This window comes from Ictidomys tridecemlineatus, chromosome 2 (genome assembly GCF_052094955.1).
Source record: "Ictidomys tridecemlineatus isolate mIctTri1 chromosome 2, mIctTri1.hap1, whole genome shotgun sequence".
Lineage (NCBI taxonomy): Eukaryota > Metazoa > Chordata > Mammalia > Rodentia > Sciuridae > Ictidomys > Ictidomys tridecemlineatus.
In genome coordinates this window covers 221,010,870-221,030,819 of record NC_135478.1, presented here as the reverse complement: position 1 = coordinate 221,030,819, position 19,950 = coordinate 221,010,870, and the positions used below count along the sequence as shown (strand labels likewise).

Sequence of the window (19,950 nt, the reverse complement as noted above, 5' to 3'; positions counted from 1 at the left end):
ATAGAAATACATAAAGGCAAAAATGACTGTTCATGTAAGCTCATGGGATAATTTGGTCAGTTTCATTCCACCATTCTTTCACTTTCCCCTCCTTCTTCCCCTGCCTCAATCTCTTTCTGTGTTCCACTGATATCTCTTCTATTTTCTTGGGATCCCCCCCCACCCCAACACACACCCCTTAATTCCTTATTTTGGTCTAGCTTCCACACAAGAGAAAACACTTGACTCTTGACTTTCTGGATCTGGCTTATTTAGCATGGATCTTAGCACTTAGCATGGTGTTCTCTAGTTCGTCCACTTATTATCAAATGCCATAATTTCATTCTTTTTAATGGCTCAATCAAAGTCTAGTGTGCAGATATATCTTATTTTCTTTACTCATTCGTCTGTTGATGGGCATCTGGGCTGGTTCCATAACTTGACTATTGTGAATGGTGCTACGTACATTGATATTAATGTATATTAATATATCTGTATAGAATCACTTAGAATATTTTTGAGGGTGATACAAGTTGTATCACATATCATTCCTCATCCATCCATGGACATTAGGTTATTGGTTATTATAACTAATGCTGCTATAAACATTATTTTATAAGATTTTGTTTGCATATATGTGATAATTTCTGTCACCTACATTCCTGGGAATGGAATTGCTGGTGAAATGGTAACTCTGTGTTTTATGCTTGATTGCCACACTGTTTTATCTCTTGTTAAGATTCTTTATCCACTTTTTAAATGCTTTAATTTTGAAGAACAGTATTAATTTCATAGCAAAATCAAGAGAAAGTCATAAAGATATCCAAGTTACCACCTGTCCCACACATGCTCTGCTTCCTCATGATCAGCATCCCCCACTAAAGTGGAACATTTGCTGCAAGGGTGAGTAAACCTACTGTGGTGAGTCATTGTCACCACACACCACAAGTGCACTCTTGGAGTCATGTGTTCTGTGGGTTTGAACAATTGCACAATGACATCATGTGTCCACCACCATAGAATCACACATCAGTCCCTGTCCTGGGCTGCTGTCCAGTGTCTACATACCATTGTTTCACATATTTTGTCTGGATTTCTAGGAGGTTAGAGATCTCCCTCGAACCATCAAGTAAGCAGAAGTGAGGAGCCTGTGTATTTTAATTTCTTACTGACCCATAAAATTCACACTGCTGATGTTGATTGCTCAGTTACAGAATTGAATATTCATGTCTTTGTTTACCAACTAGAATGCAGTATCCTTTCAACAAGCCTCATGTGATTTTGTGTTTGTGCCTCTCTTCCCCACTTCTCCATTCATTAAAACAAACCATAAATCAAGAAGCATGTTCTGGGTATTTCTGATGATGATTGGCCGTGAGGAACCCTCACACTGCTGTTCTGTTACCATGCGACTTTGGGCATGAAAGTGGAGCAGATTCCAAATAAGGGCCAGGATTTGGGAAGAAATGAAAATGCATCCTGTGAGGGAGGAGGAGCAAGATTTCCCCATGCCAGTCCGAGCACTCTTTGCTCAGTGCATTCAGGGGGAGCAGGAGGGAGGACCTTTTGAAGCTGTGTGACACCTATGCAGGGCTCTATGTCTCTCATTTTTGACTTTCTACCATAAAATTAAAATGATAAAAAATTAACCTTATAGAAGTGCTACAGAAATTAACTAAAATTATAATCATTCATATAATTGTATGAATAAAATACTGAAGCAGGCACAGAACAGAGACTCAGTATGCCTTTGAAAAGGTTTCTCCAGGGAGAGAGCCCTTGGCTTTTCCTTCCTCGTACAGATTCTTTTTATTTCCTTCTATGTCTAAATCAAGAGGTTTTTTGGCAAAGTTTTACATATGTATTTTCTTTATCATTGCTCCCTTCTCTTTCCCCAGTCTTTTTAACTCTATGATGTGATAATTTCATCTGCATTTCCTTTGCCATTATTTCATTATTGTTGTTTTCTCTGAATGTTCATTAGGTTATATAGAAATTGTTGAGTAATTGTTTTGGGAGACAAAGTTATTTTCTGTTATGTGGTGTGATTTAAGGATACTCAGTTTGAGAAGATGAAGTGAAGTATCTTAAGACATGAGGCATTACTTATCCCATACAGGATTCGACTAGAAGACTCAATTAGAACAAACCTCAGTGACCGTTAATAACTATTTAGCATTCTTCTCTGGGACTAGGACTTTCCAGCTAATTTCTAATTTTATCCTCACTTTTTCATTGGCTGTTCCAAGCATCATAATTAATTTTCTTTTTAGTCATCAAATTAAATTAAGATGTGTTTTATTTTGGCAGTTCTGGGCATCAAACCCAGGGCCTTGTGCATGCTAGGCAAGTACTTCATGACTGTTCGACACCCTTGGCCCCCAAGATATGCTTTGTGACATTTTTCACAGAAAAATTAATTTTATCCCTTGAGATGATTAGTGTGAACAGCTTGATTTATTCAACTTCATATATTCTTTCATGCTTGTATAAAGTTTGCTAATATATTTACAGATACTTTTGTTTGTTTTTATTGTATTGCGTTAAAACAGCTCAATCAAGATGACAGTGAACATGGTTTTCTAGATATCACCTGTGTTATTTAATAGCACATGGTGGACATTTTTTCTAGGATAGTAGAGAGAGGTCAGCTCATCACAAAGCTACACATTTCTCTCACTTGATACTTTATGACATATTTCATGTAATATCTTGTTGAACATTATTCTTCTTGTTCAGATATCTTGAGTGTATTTTTTAATAGATTGGATCTCTGTGTGGGATTGCATTTTGTGGACTGTACTCATCCACAGTCCCACTGTTCTATGAGGGATGTACATTGTCATTCAGCCTTCATGGTCATTCATGCATCTTCATTTTTGACAATTTAGGGTATACAAAATAGTATGCTAGTAATGCTTTAATCTCTATCCGCTTGATAATTATTTAGATTTACATGTTTTCACATTCTTATAGCTCTTCTCGTTTTGTGTAACTTTTCCTATTGGATTTTTTCCCCTTCCCCCCTTTGGAGGTCTCCTCTTATATTTAGGACAGCAGTCCCTCAGAATTACATATTTTGCATATATTGGTGCTATAATTTGACTTTGCTTATCCTGTCTTTCTTTCCACAAACGTGTCATTGCACTTTTATGTAGTCAAATATATGGGTCAGCTCATTTATCATTGTGTGTATGGTGCTTTTCTTAAGATTCTTTCTCTTATCCAAAGTTACTCAAACACTGAAATATCTCTTGATACCACTACTATATTTAGAGGCTTATTTATGAAAACCGTTTCACTGATTGCATCTATCACCGAGTCAAAATGTGGGAACATTTCTCCTTATTGTATTTTTGCATCATCCTCACTTCTCTCCCAACCCTGAGTGAAGTTAGGCACTTCTGCAGAGAATGTTGGCCCAAGTCTGTGAATGATCAGTTCCTCCTCTCTGCAGACGGGGTACTATTTCTTCTTGTATCTAGAGTCATAGTCTTCATCAACTATGTTCTCACACATTCTTCTCTTAAGACAACATAACAGTAACCTTTTGTCAAAATACTGTTCCACTTTTAGAATTGGACAAAAATCCTTCTTCAGCCCCAGGGAAAACCTTATAAATTATACAGATTAATAGTGCCTAGCTCAATCAGTAGCATGTTGTGCATTATGTAGAGAGCTCTCTCTGTAAGAATGTTACTGTTCGTTTAATAAATGTGGGTATGTGGGAGGCTGTACACTGAGCCATGAAAAAGAACAAAGGTGGGGCTGCCTGGGTTTGTTTTTTGCTTTCAGCCTTATAAACTACAGCAAGCTACTTGGCTTCTCCACTAATCAATTATATTTTAACTGAATAGTTTTAATTGTGCTTACTTGTGTGCCAGGCATTTTCTAAATGCTTAACATATTTAATCCTCATCACTGCTCTGAATTATCCTCATTTTACACATGAAGAAAATCTAACTGATTGACAGCTGAGATGCTGAGGGCAGTGGTAATAGTGAGCACCTACAGGATTTGCTGTTCTTTCCTGCCTCCTCCTTCTCCTCTCTTCCCTCTCACGGCTTTTCTTTTTCTTGGCCATTTCTTTTTTTTTTTTTTACCTCCTCTTCTCTCCTTTACCTTCGCCCCCTTTCTGATTTTTCCGTCTCCTCCCTCTTTTCTCCCTTTCATTTCCTCTTACTTCCTCTTCCTGCTCGTGTTCCTCCTCTTCTACTTCTTAATTTTATTGTATCATTTTCATCATCTGTGCACTTGGTGCTTGGGGAATACGAGGTCCATCAGAGACAGATATTACTTCAAAGAATACGCCAACTGATCGAAGCCAAAGGACATGTACACAAACTGCTTAAAATGAAATGAAAAGTAACAAATTTCATGCTATTGAAGGATAGGGGAATGATAGTGTCTTGCTTGGGGGCAAGAACGGCTTTATGCAGGGACAACATCCTTCAACAGGATCAGAGAAGGACTTATGAAAGGCAGAAGTTATCTTCTAATCTTGTGTTTGACTTGGTACCATATTTTCTAAATACATCAGCTTCTCTGATTATTGTTAAATGGAACGGATCATCTGTTCATTATAGATCTCAGCCCTTTTTGGACTCACATTTTGTAAATGACAAATGCAGTAAGAGTTAAGAGATTGGGACACTGTTTAGTATTAATGAGTCAGTTTCCCTAGATTGACACAAAAGGGTATATATTTGTGATCTGTGTCAGTGGTAGGCAGAAAAGGGACCGGTGGCTACACAAATTCACACATCCATAGTCCGTTGCTATGTGTGGTCAGTCCCCAAAGAGTTCTAAAAATAATCTTCTTGTGTAAACTGTCATGAAATCAGAATGTAGCTCATCCACATCTGTAAAGTGTCATCCCATTAAGCACCTCCTCACAATGCCCAGGTTCCATGGCAACAGGCACCTGGGAAAAAGTGAGATGGGCTTTTAATTGCAGTGTCAAAAAGTGTATTTCATAGAGTTTCAAAAACTAATGTATTATATGATGAAAAGTTATAATTGTGGTAGTCATTTGACCATGACTACTGGTATATTTTTGCCATGGGTATTTGTAGAAATAGGCATCATGATTCTATTTGAATACATGTGTAGTACATTTGAGAAAATTATTTTGAAAGTTAACCAAAGTTAGTTATCATTTATCTATATAATTTTGTTTTCCTATTAATATTTTATATGAAAATATTAGATGACTGCTTTCTTTTATTATTCACAATATAAGATAAAGGAAGATCTAATTCTAAAATGATCTGTCCTAAGGGGACAGATGCTCAGCTGCCTGTGTGCACCAACTTTTATTTTTCAATTTTATCTATTGTCAAAATCAATATGCTATTTCGAAACTGCCAAATTGGTTCTAGATATCTGAGGAACTATGATTTGGAGAGCAATTCAAGGTCAGTCTTATTAGGAAGTTACTTGAACCAGACAGTCCAAAACCAAAAGTTCTTTAGTAGCCCTTTTGCCTGGTGAAGTAGACTAGGCCCTGCCCACAAATTCACTTGATGTCTTTGATCTTAGTTCCTTACAGAGGGTCATAGGGATATTTCAGGAATTACTTACTTCATCTTTCATCCAAAATCAATATTCTGTGGTCCCTGTAAGTATTTCCTGAGGTTAGCTGGTGGTGATGTGGAAGCATTTTAAAGAAAATTCAAAACTGAGTGAATTCATTTTACAGAAAAAAAAAATATAAAGAAAAATGAAGTAATAGCCGATTTTTGTTTCCAATAGGGGCAAAATATAAGGTACAGAATAAATAGGTTTAAAATAAAATTGAAAACTGTAGATATGATGTGCAGGAATGTTTGAGGGAAGAACTTTTATAGGAAGATGTTGAAATCAGACAATGCAATTTATAAGCCTATGTACTTCCAATTTCTTTACAATTCTGCCTTATTCTGAAATAAACTAAGTCTCTGCCACATAGTTGTACTGCAAATATTTGTGTAATGAATTGGTTAATGGAAAAAATTATTTGGTCTAGCTCATTCAAACTAAGATCTTTCTTGTAGTAGAAAGTTGCCTTACCTCTCTTCCAGGCTGTGTATTTTTTATTCAACTCATTTTAGAAAGCCTACTCTGCTATACCTACAAATATCATCACTTATTATTTTTTACATAAAATCTTTACATGACCTGGTAGAATTTTTTACCACTTAACACACCTAAATGTGGAGAAGTGAAATGCCCCTGATGACTTATTGCTTCAGCAAAACCACCTTAGCCTCCTGAGGCCAAGAATGTTGTATAATAAAACAAAGGGAATATTTAAGTTTACTTCCTGCAAAAATATTCTTCCCTTTATGTAACATAATTAGATCAGTAGCCATTTGTCTAATTGTCACTCTGTTATTATGGCTCTTCAAAAGGACTAAATTGTTGTCTTTTGTAACCCATTGTTCATTCAGTAGCATATTATTTAGTCTCCAGAGGTTGGATTAGCTTTTATTTTTTATTTTATCATTGATTTCTAATTTCATTCCATTATGATCTGATAGAATACAGGGTAGTTTGTTTACTTTTTTTTATATTTGCTAAGAGTTGCTTTTTGGCATAATATATGGTGTATTTTAGAGAAGGATACATGTGCTGCTAAGAAGACACTGTATTCATTTGTTGAAGGATGAAATGTTCTATATATGTCAGTTAAGTCTAAGTTATTGATTGTATTATTGAGGTCTGTAGTTTCTTTGGTCAGCTTGTTTTTGGAGGATCTCTCCAGTGGTTAAAGAGGTGTGTTAAGGTCACCCAGAATTATTGTGTTGTCGTTTGACTCTTGAGAAGAGTTTGTGCAATGAATGTAGATGCTCCATTGTTTGGGGCATATATATTTATTATTCTTATGTCTTGTTGACAAATGGTTCCCTTAAGCAGTATGAAATATCCTTTATCCCTTTTGATTAACTTTGGCTTGAAGTCTACTTTGTTTGATGTGAGGGTGGAAACCCCTGCTTGCTTCTGCAGTCCATGTGAGTGGTATGATTTTTCCCAACCTTTCACTGTCAGTCTGTGGATGTCTCTTCCTATGAGATGAGTCTCTTGAATGTAGCATATTGTTGAATCTTTTTTTTTTTTTTTTTGTAATCCAGTCTGTCAGTCTATGTCTTTTGGTGGTAAGTTTAGGCCATTAACATTCAGGGTTATTATTGAGAGATGATTTCTATTCCCAGCCATTTTTGTTTACTTTTGGTATTTAACTTGACTTGGTTTCTCCTTTGATTAGTTTTTCCTTTAGTGTAGTACCTCCCTCTGCTGATTTTCATTGTTATTTTTCAATTCCTCTTCATGGAATATTTTGCCAAGGATATTCTGTAGTGTAGGCTTTCTACCTATAAATTCTTTTAACTTTTGTTTATCATGGAAGGTTTTTATTTTATCATCAAATCTAATGCTTAATTTTTCTGGATATAAGATTCTTGGTTGGCATCCATTGTCTTTCAGAATCTCCTGGCTTTGAGGGTCTGGATTGAAAAATCTGCCGAGATACACATTGGTCTCCCCCATATATGATCTGATTCCTTTCTCTTGTGACCTTTAAGATTCTGTCCTTATTCTGTATGCTAGGCATTTTCATTATAACGTACCTTGGTGTAGATCTGTTGTAATTTTGTACATTTGGTGTCCTGTAAGCCTCTTGTATTTGATTTTCCAATTCATTTTTTATGTTTGGGAAATTTTCTGATCTCATTGAAGAGATTGTGCAACTATCCCACTCCTAGGTCTATACCCAAAGGACTTAAAAACAGCATACTACAGGGACACAGCCACATCAGTGTTTATAGCAGCACAATTCACAATAGCTAAACTGTGGAACCAATCTACATGAAAAGAAAATGTGGTATATATACACAATATATATTATTCAGCAATAAAAGAGAATAAAATCATGGCATTTTCAGGTAAATGAATGGAATTAGAGGATATAATGCTGAGTGAAGTTAGCCAATCCCCAAAAAAACCCCAATGCTGAGGGTTTTCTCTGATTTAAGGATGCTGATTCATAATATGGTTGGGGGAGGGGGACATGGAAGGATTAGATGAACTCTAAATAGGGCAAAGGGGATAGGAGGGAGCAGGGGCTAAGAAAGACAGTGGAATGAAATGGACATCATTACCCTAAGTACATCTATGAAAACATGAATGGTGTGACTCTACTTTGTGTACAGAGATGAAAAATTGTGCTGTATATGTGTAATATGAATTGTAATGCATTCTGCTGTCATATATAACAAATTAAAAAAAGAAAAAAGAAAACCCATAGAAAAAAAGGACTAAATTGTTACCTGATGGACTAGGTCCAAAAGATCTTTCCAGAAAAGATCTATACCAAAGAGATCTTTTCAAAGAGATCTTCCACTAGGATCTCTTCTGGAAAGATATTTTGTAGCAGTTCTTTGTGGCACAGATCTTGCTCTTGCCACTGAGTGCTAGGAAACTGTGTAGCTTGAAGATCTGCCCAACACACATCACTCAGATTAGACTGGACCTAAGAGAGAGCATTTCCAATTGGATTAAGAACCATAAAAAATTGTATTCAAGGACAAGGCAAATGCATTATTTTTTAACATTCATCTTTACGAATTTTATTCTGAGCACATGTACAAGGTGTTCTGAGTCATATTTCTTATTCTATCCGCCCCCTTTGCCCTGGTTTTCCACCCTTGGTTCCGTTTACTGGCCGCCAGGTCAGTTGTCCTCAACTAGTAATTGCAGATACAGAGGTGAAGCATGAGGAATTTTTCTTTTTCTTCTGTTAAGTGGAAGGTGGCAGCTGTGGATATTTTTCCTTGAAAATTTTATGGGCCTGAATCCTTATCTGAGCCCTTGGGGATATTGGTAGAATTTTCCCAGGAGCCAAATAGCCCCTTGTGTCTTGGCTTTTATTACCTAGAGATGCCTTCTGGTTCTGGGTCTTCATATCTTTCCATGTGCAATATCTAGGGAGATATCTTCCTTTAACTAGGGACCTTGTTCAGCCCTGGACAGTTCAGCCCTGTTGAGCAAACATAATAGGAGTGTTATTCTCCTTTCAAAGTAGAGCAGTTAGGTAGAAGAATGGTTGCTCATCGAAGTTTCATGTTATATGAAGAGAAGAGTATTTTTGTAGGAAAGGAAAATGAACATTCCCTTGATTATATGATTTTCTTGGCCTCAGGAAGCTAAGGGTTTTGCAGGAGCAGTAAGTCATCACGGATATTTTCTTTCTGCACATTTAGGTGTTTTAAGTGGGAAGAAATTCTACAAATCCATGTAAACATTTTATATAAAAATAATAAGTGATAGTTTATGGAGATGGAATAGAGCAGGCTTTTAAAATGAGTTTTGGAAAAAAAATAAACATCAGGGAAGAAACTAAGCTAATCATAGTATAATTAAAACAGCTGCATTTGGGAGTCCCTCCTATGTTTAGAACCTCAGACTCTTTCAACCTATGCAGAAGACCCATTTCTAGAAATATGTCAGTTGGATATTTGGAAAACATATTTGAGCTGACTTTGGCTTGGCATAGATTGCTGAATCCTCCTGATGATTTGTTCTATTCAAACTTGTATGAGAGTAAAATAATGTAAGTTTTTGTGTGTATGCCAAAGGAAACAGGGGTACAGGAAATATATTTGTGCTAGGGTTTTTGAATTGGGAGCTTTTTTAAACTTATTACCTTCTTTGGTATTTATCTATTGAAGAAGATAAATATTGGCTGACAATGTATCTGAGTTGAAGAATGGGTTGCGTCTGCAGAGTTTGCCTCAATCATATAGTATTGAAACTTAGAGTGTATGATCTGACATCCTATTCACTGTGAAAATAGTCTTGCTTGTTTTTCATTTGGAATAACTTAGTATTCTCTCTAGTTCTTATAGTCATAATTTTAAAGTTTATTAAGTAAATGTACTGGTCTGGTTCCTTACATGCAACAAACTGTTTTCTTTCAGGTTTTTGCCTGAATTCATCAATGGAGACTTTGATTCCATCAGGCCTGAAGTGCGAGAGTTCTACAGTGTTAAGGTAAACCGTGAACACGTTCATAGCCAAGATCTTTCTCATATAATTGCTTTTACTGTGTTCATTCTGATCTCGTTGGTCTGTAGACAGGGATTGAGAAATTCATTGTTTAGCTACTTTCATACTGTTTTATTATAGAAATTGTAATATATATCTAGAATCGAAAGTTTTAAAATGACACATGAAAACTCAATCTTAGAGAAATTCTATCACCATCAAATAGGCATTTGATCAATCATATAAAGGCATATATTTTACATGAGCTTGTAGTTTACATAAACTCATATAATAGAATTCTATTGTTGTCTATAGTCCTCAAGTTATTATATATTTTTCACAAATAATCCTTTTAGTTTTATTTAACATATAATCTATTTTTTCTTAACTGATTATCAGTTGATACACATTTGTGTCTATTTTTTGCATTATAAACTACTAAAATATTTTCATATATAATTATGTGTTCCTAGAAACTTAGAATGAAAGTTTTCCCTACAATGTTTAGTTTTCTTGATACTTGTTACTCTTTTCTGAATAAAACTATTCAATACAATTTATTAATAGCCTATGATCATCAAGGTGTTCATTTTGTCACTATTGTGAAAATCTTCCAGTGATCCTTGTCATATAAGAATATTTATGTGATATAATTGGGGATGATAGAATCTCATAGAAGTGCATTAAAGTAATTAATAATTCAAGGTATCACAGGGTTTTGAAGGCAATGCAGTGTTTTTAAAGGAAAAATTACAGCGCTACTGATTCTTCTATCTGAAATACCATCATCAGTGTTATTCTAACCTGAGACTGGCAAATTATACATTTTTTAAAAAGGAATAGCAGGCATTGAGATTATAATACTTAAATTCTTTATAAGGCTTGGGGAGACATGAGACAAATTTAAAAAGAAAACCTAAGAGTCCATTTTTAGAAAGGAAGGAGAGAGGGAAAGATGAATGTAAGTATAAGGAGAAGTAAGAAAATAAGGAAAAGGAGAGAAAAATACCTTGATTGTAGCTGGGAAAACAAAGGTTCCCTGGTAATGTAGTATAGGCTGTTGTGAGGCACAAATTCTGGGGTTGGCAGTGAATGCAGATCAGTGCCTATTCCATCTGCCCACCAGCTGATCAGACTTTCCTTCAGCAAATGAAGACTGTTCCCAAGTCAGTGTTTGATATTCATGCTCAATTACCTTAACATTGGCATGTTCCTATTCATTCCCCACAGTCTCACTTCTCATTAACTCCATACCTCCACCTCGTTGGGATGGAAAGCCTCAGCCTTGCTTACAAGGCAGAGTTTTGCAAATGCATAGATATTAATCATATTTTCGGGAGCAGAGGCAACAGCGGGGGAGGCAGGGATAAGCATAGTCAAAAACAGGTTGAAGATCTGGCCAGATGTGACTTATCTCCCTGGCTCTTAACGCCACTGGCTTGTCAAAATTGGTGGCACCAATCTGATTATTTGTGTTCAGAATGTGGGCACAAGGGAGGCCGGTCTTTTATTTCAGGATGCAGTGAAGTGGGGATAGGGTGAAACCAAACTTCTAAGTTAATACCTCATCATAAACTTGTATTCCTTTGCTTGTTTTTAGCACTAAAAATAAATTCACAGTTGTTAAAGGTTAGTTTGCAATGTAAGGTTTAGCCGAGTCTTCTGATTTCTAAACTGCACCGTTCAGGGTAGGTATAGTGTAGTTCAGTTTGCTCATGTGAACTGACTGTTTTTGAACTTTAGGGCATGTTCCTAGAGGGCACAGATGATGTCTTTTATATAGTTAAATGTGTCCTACAGAGCTCATGGTGAGTGTTTGGCTGTAGCTTTAATAATGATGATCATTACAAGTTAATGCAACATTACACACAATTCTTACAAGCCATTATCTCCAACTTCAACAGTCTTTAAGCTTCTCTTTCAAAAATAAGGTTGTCTCCCACTTTCAGATCTTCCCTGCTCCCAACCGGATCTGGGTCTCTAGTGAAGAGAGTGAAATGAAAGAAGAGATTTAGAAAACTAAGTTGGCTAAAGTCATAAGGTGGACTGCGGAGTCGGCATGTATTTATGTGCGGTGTTGGCTTTGGGACTGTCTTGCAGTCCTTAATTGACCCTCTACAGCCTCCTTCCAGGTAGCTGTAAAGTCTTGGACCCTCTTTCTCTTTTGTCTCTTTGTCTTATTTGTTCTCTGCTGGTTCACTGTTACGAGAGGAATGTCTCTTAGAGCTGTACACTTTGTTATTTTATGTTCATTTTTCTAGGTCATTCAATGTTTCTTTAATTCAAGACTCAATTATCTATTTCAGTCTTAATAATTATTCCACCCATGATGTTTCCATATATTTTAGCTTACTGGAAATGGGAAGAGAAACTGTCCTACGTCATCGAACTAACTCCTGATACTCTCTCTGCTGGATAGTTGGCAAGGCCTTCACTAGGAAGGGAGTTTTTGAGTATGCTTCTTTAATATTTAAGAGATTGAGGAACTCATTGCAATATTTAGATAACCCCTTAAAAAGTTGTGGAATGACAATTTTTTTTCCATAAGTGAGGATAATTAGGACTGGAGATAAATATGTTGTAAATGTAATAATAAAAAATATAATTTAAAATATGATAAAAAAAAAATTAAACAAATTGTCAGCCTTATTTCCTAATGAGGATGTTAAGGCCCCAGGAGCTGAAGGCTCCTGAGTGAAATGGTAGAGCTGACAGCTGTGGGATCCGTGTCCATGCTGTTTGTGAAAAGACTGTTGCTGGAATTTGGATTTCTCAACAGGTAGCACCTTTGGCTTTGGGGGGGAACAGTTGTGCTTGCATAATTGTTAGCTTCTCTGGGAATGAATGCCCCTGTCACCAACAATGTGATAGGAGTCTATGTGGTGACCAAACACTCTGCCTTCACATTTCCATTATGCCTTGTACCACCCTCAATTCTGGAGCAATAAGGCTAAGGTGCTAGTTGGGCCAGACCCCAAATGGCCAAAAATCTAATATTGGTAAATTACCTAAAGGCAGGATCACAGGATGATATTTAAGCTGTATCACAGGATGTAGGTTGAGCTGTCATATATCATTGAAGAATTGAGATGATCTGGTAGTAGGCCATTAGCGTGGTGACAGTAACACCCTTTAGATATGAGAACGCCTGCCTTTATACCCCACGGGGGTATTTTGGCTTTCCATTAGAGTTCTTCTATCAACACAGGCTGTGTTCTGGACAGAGTGGTGAGAGGACTCTCATCCTGAGAGGAATAAGACTCTAGGCTCAGCCTCTGATTTTAATCTTCTCTGTTCATTCTCCCAACCTGGAAGAACACTGTATGGTGTCAAAACAATGGCCAAGAATATTGGACCATGGTGCCCAAAGAACGGCAACTACAGAGATGACCAGAGACGACCAACTCAGGTGTAACGGGGAGTGGGGCTAGCAGGACTCAGTTGAGGCTCAGCTCCTTCTTTTCTAGTACAGACATCACAAGGTTGGTCCAGGCCACCAGGTGATTCCAGCACTGTATAAATTAGAAGAGCTGAGACAGAAATCCAGGCTGGTGATTGTTACCTGTTTTTATTTCTCTGAATCGGGAAAATAGAAAAGTTTTAAAGCAAATGACATGAATGTGTTTTATTAAGCCAGTGTTTCCTGATGATGGTTTCTCATTGTCATCTAGACCATACCTAAGTTTTTGAAGCCTTTTCTCAATGGGCAAGGATAGATTATCTAACATTTTAACCCAGTGCTCCCTTTTATAAATATAAAATGCTGTAAAGGTGCCATCTGAAAGCTGAAAATGGTTCATCAGTTTACATTTTCCATACTGACTGTTTCCTGTGTAAATGTGTTGCAGTTACATTTTAGGAAACTGGAGATTTGGTTTTAAATACAATTTTCTCAGTCAAAATAATCATAAATTGGCTTCCAATTGACATTTAGATAGAATGACTTTTTTCATAAATGGATTACTGATGAAATTTGTATTTTAATTACAATTAAAAGAGAGGATACTGATTCTTGAGTGATGAGGGTAGGAGGGTAGAAAATGGAATTGGGGGGACGGGTAATTATGACTGTCAAATAACTAAGACTTAATCCTGGCTATCAATTTGTACATTTTAATTTTTTCTTAAGTAATAGAGTGACTGTTTTCTTCAACTACAAATTATTTTTTGAGTTGTTAGTTTACATACATACAAGCCTTATTTCCACATGTTTTCTGCCCCTAATTTTCTCATCTTCATGTAGTAATGATCAAACCGTGGTATGTAAGTGTTCTGGAAATACAAAGGCACTATTTTAAGTTGGCAGTATTTTGTTTTACTTTCTGAAATTATTTGCTTATGAGATTTTTAATATCTTTTGTTTCTCATGTTTTAAAAAATTTTTAATCAGTTCATCTTCACAATGAATTTATGAATATAATTTCAATTCATAATCAGAATCACTTGGAATATCCTTTTGAATTTGACAAAGCCTTGAGTTTGATTCTATTTAAATTTTCACAGAATGTCTGCAGTTGAAAACATCTGCGTTGATCTACCTCAACTCACAAATTCTATTATTTTCTATCTTCTGTGCTCTTTTCCAATTCTTCCTAGCTACATGCCAATAATTTTTAGATATGGCAAAATAGTTAATTTAGAGAGAATGACAAATTGTGTTATTAGCAATTATAAAAATTTAACATTTTGATTATTATGCAAATCAGAAAAAGCTACAAAATATTTAAAGTTCAACTCCATATATTTGTATATCTCTTTTCAAAACAAAATAAAACGAAAAAAGAGAGACAAAAAATTCAGAGCCTCATAAATCTTTAGGCTTAAGCCTGAAGACTAATTAACATGAGCTGAGATATAAAGCTGTTGTTCAGGGAATTATGGACAGGCAGTTTCCATCGACAGCTGAGTGACAGATTCTTCACTTTATATTCTTAAAACTGGCTGTCTAACCTTTATTAGCATCTCACCAAGGGAAGGATGAGACTTCCAGGGGAACATTATGTGAAACCATCTCTTGAATATACCCTAATTCTTACGCTTGCCTCGATCACAGCCCTTTCACATTGACTTGATTGCCATCTATATTTTTCGAAGCCTGTTTTGTTTGAATTTATGTAGCGTACTTTGAAAGGGAGAGCCTCTGCCCTGTACATCCAAGAGCTCTCATGTGAGGCACAGGTGAGCTCCAGGAAGCCCACTTCCCTCTGCTGTGCCTCTGGTGATAGATGCTCTCCTCCAGGGCCTCTGAGGCTGTCTCCCTCGTGTACCCAGCTCGCCAGGCCTCCTCATTAGTATTTCCTCTCACAGATCCCCAGGATATCCACAGATCTGTAGGATAGTCCTTCCTTGGTTTACAGAGCTCGATGTAAACAATTCTATCGCGATATTCTTCCTTACCCCTATTGACACACGATCATTGGGAACCCAAAGTCTATAACCATTCACTCCGGTATCCTTAATCATTAGAAGGTTCTTATTGCAGATCACATGAAGCAAGATTTAATACTTCTTTTGTAACTAGAGCAGCAGAACACTCGCTCTGCATGATACTCATATAAAGAAGATTTCTGAGATTAAATGAGTTTGTGAAACTTGACATTCCACATGCCCTTTTGGAAACCCACTGTGCACCATATCCGCTTAAGTCAGTGTGCCAAAAATAGAATTTTACCTTAGTATGTCTCAAATGCATTTTATCCCGGCACATCTACCTGTTGCCCACCGATATCTAAGCTGGGATATTAGTTTCCAACTAGGCTCAAATGTCTTGATTTTTTATAAGCTTCTTGGCTGTTTCAGAAGCTTTTTAAAGAAAACGACACAGACTTTGCCTACTTTTTAAAAGGCTATAAAAGAAAATCATCAGTACATTCTTGAACCTAGTAAAAGGGATTTGGAGGGTGGTGACATATACCATGTGGTATTACAGTGATGGATTCATGGGTGCAGGGAAACCCAGGGAACATGAGCTCTGAGAGTGGGCCCTACTGTGAACCATGGGCTCTGGGTGATAAGGATGTGTCACTGGAGTTTCAAGAGTTGAAACATGTGCACCACTGTGTCAGGGGATGTTGGTAATGGGGAGGCTCTGCCTGTGTCCAGCAGGGGATATAAAGGATAGCTCTCAATTTTGCTGTGAATCTAGAAGTTCTCTTTAAAAATAGTCTTAAAAGTAGATTAAATTGTTCAAGACAATAGATTGAATCCTGTCCACCTTAAAAAAAAAAAGTAATGATGACAAATTTTAAGTGTTTGCAACATTTTAAGTGTTTACAGTTTTATGTGTACGTGTACCTACAAATTCATTTCATCCTTGCTACACATTTGGTAGAATATTATTATCTACATCTTACAGATAAACGGAGACACAAAGAGCCTAAGTAATTTGTCCAAGGCTGTAGGGTTAGGAATGGTTGAGGTGGGATTCTGACAGGCAGGCTGTCCAACAGTACCTTTCAGGTCTGTCTTCAGTGCTCTGACTCCTACTCTCCTCACATCCTGGCCTTTCTGGGAAGACTTGGCAGAGGGCCCCAGTGGGGGCTGTTTCTCTCCTTGTCATTCATAGTGGTTGCAAAGGAATCTAGATCAAAGGTACCCAGACCAATGACAAGTGTCTGGATCTGAGTACATACAGGAACATTATAAAATAAAATAAATAAAGCTTATTCATGCATCCTCGCTGGAAAAGAATTATTTCTCTACCTCTTTTTCTTAGGGGTCTCCAAGACCATCCCAGATTCAGTGATTCATGGAAATGACTCAGAGAATTCACCCTATAGTCATATCATTGGTTAATTCTATTGTCGTATCGTTGGCTATGATTTATTATATCTAAAGGATACAAAGCAAAATCAGGAAGGGGAAAAGGTACATGCGTCATAGTCTGCAGAAAACCAGTCACCAACTCCAAGGGCCCTCCCCCATTGGACTTAGATAGGATGTGTTTGATTGGATTGGGACAATAAGTAGGAGTATATTTCCAGGCAGCTCATTTGAGATTCAGTCCCCAGGGGCCAGTCACATTCTGCATAGCATGCACCAAAAATCCAGACTTCCAAAAGGAAAGAAAGCAGATGCTCTGCAAAAATAGCAATATTGATATAAAGTCTAGACACAAAGAGCCCTGATACCATTTAGAGAAATCGGCCATCTGTGTGGGGAACTATCTGCCATTTGGGTTCCCAAGTATCAAGGAGGCCTTTTACAAACAGCAATTGCAAGCCTGCTATGGTCACTTTTTTCCTTTCTTCTTTGCCACTCAGAGTTTGGCTCTGTGTTTAGGAAAGACGCCATCATTTAAAACCCTAGGCTGTTCTCAAAAGATGCTTGGCTTTTGTTAACAGAAAGGTTACTTATTTGTTTGAAATGTTGTAACTCACATCCATGTCACGTTGAAAGGAAAGTCACCTTGCCACACACAGGGCTGTGAAGGTTGCAATGGATTCGAACATCTTTTATGTTTGGGATGCAAACAGGGTTAAATTGTGTTTCTTCTTTTCTTTTACATACCATCTAGAAAACCACAAAGAGAATTTCTGCTGCATTGTGCTAGGCGATCTGTAATTTTGAGTTTTTAATGGTTAATCATGTGACATTCTTACTGAAGAAATTGTTATTCATAGGTTGCCATTTGATAATTTAAAAAGGAAAAAAAACCTTTTAATTTCAAAAGTTGAAATGTTTGTAGAAATCTGGTAATTAAAATTAAATGAACACTCACACACTCACTGTGCCTTATACAATAAAATAGAAAGCAGGAATTGGTTATTTTGTGATTACATCTCTGCAGGGAAAGAGACAATTTTCATACCTGTGTCAAGGCACCTAAATCATTTAGATTTCAATTGGCTTTATCTAACTATTCCCCATTCTTAGCAAATTTGAGAACAAGTTTGGGCTAATTTTAGATCTATATCTTTGATTATCCAGAATATATGTCATTTCACTCCATGCCTGCTGTGCCCTTAATCTGGCAGGGAGGTCCTAATTACAGAGTTTCAGGCAATTCAGTTTAATGAATGATGATGGAACCTCATTATTAAATTAAAAATTAAATATATTCTTTTTTTTCCAAGGCTCTTAAAAGTATCACCCCAAATACTTCTAAGTGTATATCTTATCTTGCTTAAGTACCAAAGAAAGGCGAATTCAGTAATGAATAGGAAAAGTAAGGTGTGTAGGAGCTGACACTTTCCAACTCAGTGAAACTTACCATTACTTATTTGTTAAAAAAAATTTCACACCAACATTTTAATATGAAGAGATTAGAAATTATATTTCATATTTTCAGAGCTAACATTAAAGATGAAGATTATGTTTGATATATACTTATCTCCTATTCTTACGGATAGACGAGTATTTTCTCCTCAAAGCATGTCTCTTTCTTGCATATTGTCCTTTAACCATTTTATCCTTATTGGGACAAACTACTTCTAGACCCATCCCTGCTTCCTACTTCAAAATTTTTTTTTTTACTTTCTCTTTTCTTCTTTGATAGAACTTATCTTTTCCTCAATGAAACTTACTGCCACTAAGAAGCAAGTAAATCAAATTCACAGGAAGAAATTCATGATGAACTGTCTTTCTTATCTGTGGTTACTTACATTTTAAAAGAAGAAACTCTTTATTCTTACATACTTCTTTTTTTTGTTTAATTTTCATTCTAATTTGTTATATATGACAGCAGAATGCATTTCAATTCATAGTACACATGTAGAGCACAATTTTTCATGTCTCTGATTGTACACAAAGTAGAGTCACACCATTCTTATCTTCATACAGGTACGTAGGGTAAATATCCATCTCATTCCACCATCGTTCCTACCCCCTGTCCCTTCCCTTGTCCTGCCTCCCCTTTGTGCTTTTTCTCCCATGCTCCCCACCACCCCATCCCCATTATGGATCAGCATCCTCAGAGAAGACATTTGGCATTTGTTTCTTGGGGATTGGCTAACTTCACTTAGTATAATATTCTCCAACTCCATCCATTACCTGCGAATGCTATAGTTTTTTCTATTTTAATGCCGAGTAATATTCCATTGTGTTTGTATACTGTCCTTTGGGAATAAACCAAGAAGTGGGATAGCTGGATCAAATGGTGGTCCCATTCCAAGTTTTCCAGGGAATCTCCATACTGCTTTCCATATTGGCTGCACCAATTTGCAGTCCCACCAGCAATGTATGAGTGTGCCTTTTCCCCCACATCCTCACCAACACTTATTGTTGTTTGTATTCTTAATAACTGCCATTCTGACTAGAGTGAGATGAAATCTTAGTTTTGATTTGCATTTTTCTAGTTGCTAGAGATATTCAACATTTTCTCATTTATTTGTTGATTGATTATATATCATCTTCTGAGAAGTATCTTAGTTCCCTGGCCCATTTATTGATTGGGTTACGTGTGTGTGTGTGTGTGTGTGTGTGTGTGTGTGTGTGAAGATTTTTGAATTTTATATATCTTAGAGATTAGTGCTGTATCTGATGTGCAACTGGGAAACATTTGCTGCCATTCTGTAGGCTCTCTGTTCACCTCACTGATTGATTCTTTTGCTGAGAAGAAGATTTTTAGTTTGAATCCATCCCATTTGTGGATTCTTGATTTTATTTCTTGCACTATAGGAGTCTAAGTTTTGCAACATTCCTAACGAGCACACTGGCAACGCATATCATGGATTTTTAAAATATTCTTATTTTCCCAATAATTTTATTTCTAGAACTCATGTGTAAGTAAATAACAGAAATAAACACGTTTGCACAGAGGTGTCAATTGTGATAGTATACTAAAAACAGATATTAATCACAATAGTTGGTTTCATAGCAAAAGAAGAAATATCAGAAGCCAAGAAATGGAAGCAACTAAAATGTCCCCTGACTGATGACTAGAGAAAGAAAATGTGTTACACAGTTAAACACTGTTTAGCCACAAAAAAATGACATTCTGTCTTCTGT

The 19,950-nt window shown here is 36.5% G+C and overlaps 1 protein-coding gene across 28 annotated transcripts in view; it reads left to right on the top strand.

Moving 5' to 3' along the window:
- Nucleotides 1-19,950, top strand: part of LOC101967955 (thiamine pyrophosphokinase 1) — a 372,786-nt gene that overhangs the window by 140,147 nt on the left and 212,689 nt on the right. For all 28 annotated transcript variants that reach the window (XM_078040695.1, XM_078040698.1, XM_078040717.1 and 25 more), the window contains one exon: nt 9,936-10,008. In XM_078040695.1, coding sequence (XP_077896821.1) covers nt 9,936-10,008 — 73 coding nt within the window. The remainder of the gene's footprint in view (nt 1-9,935; nt 10,009-19,950) is intronic.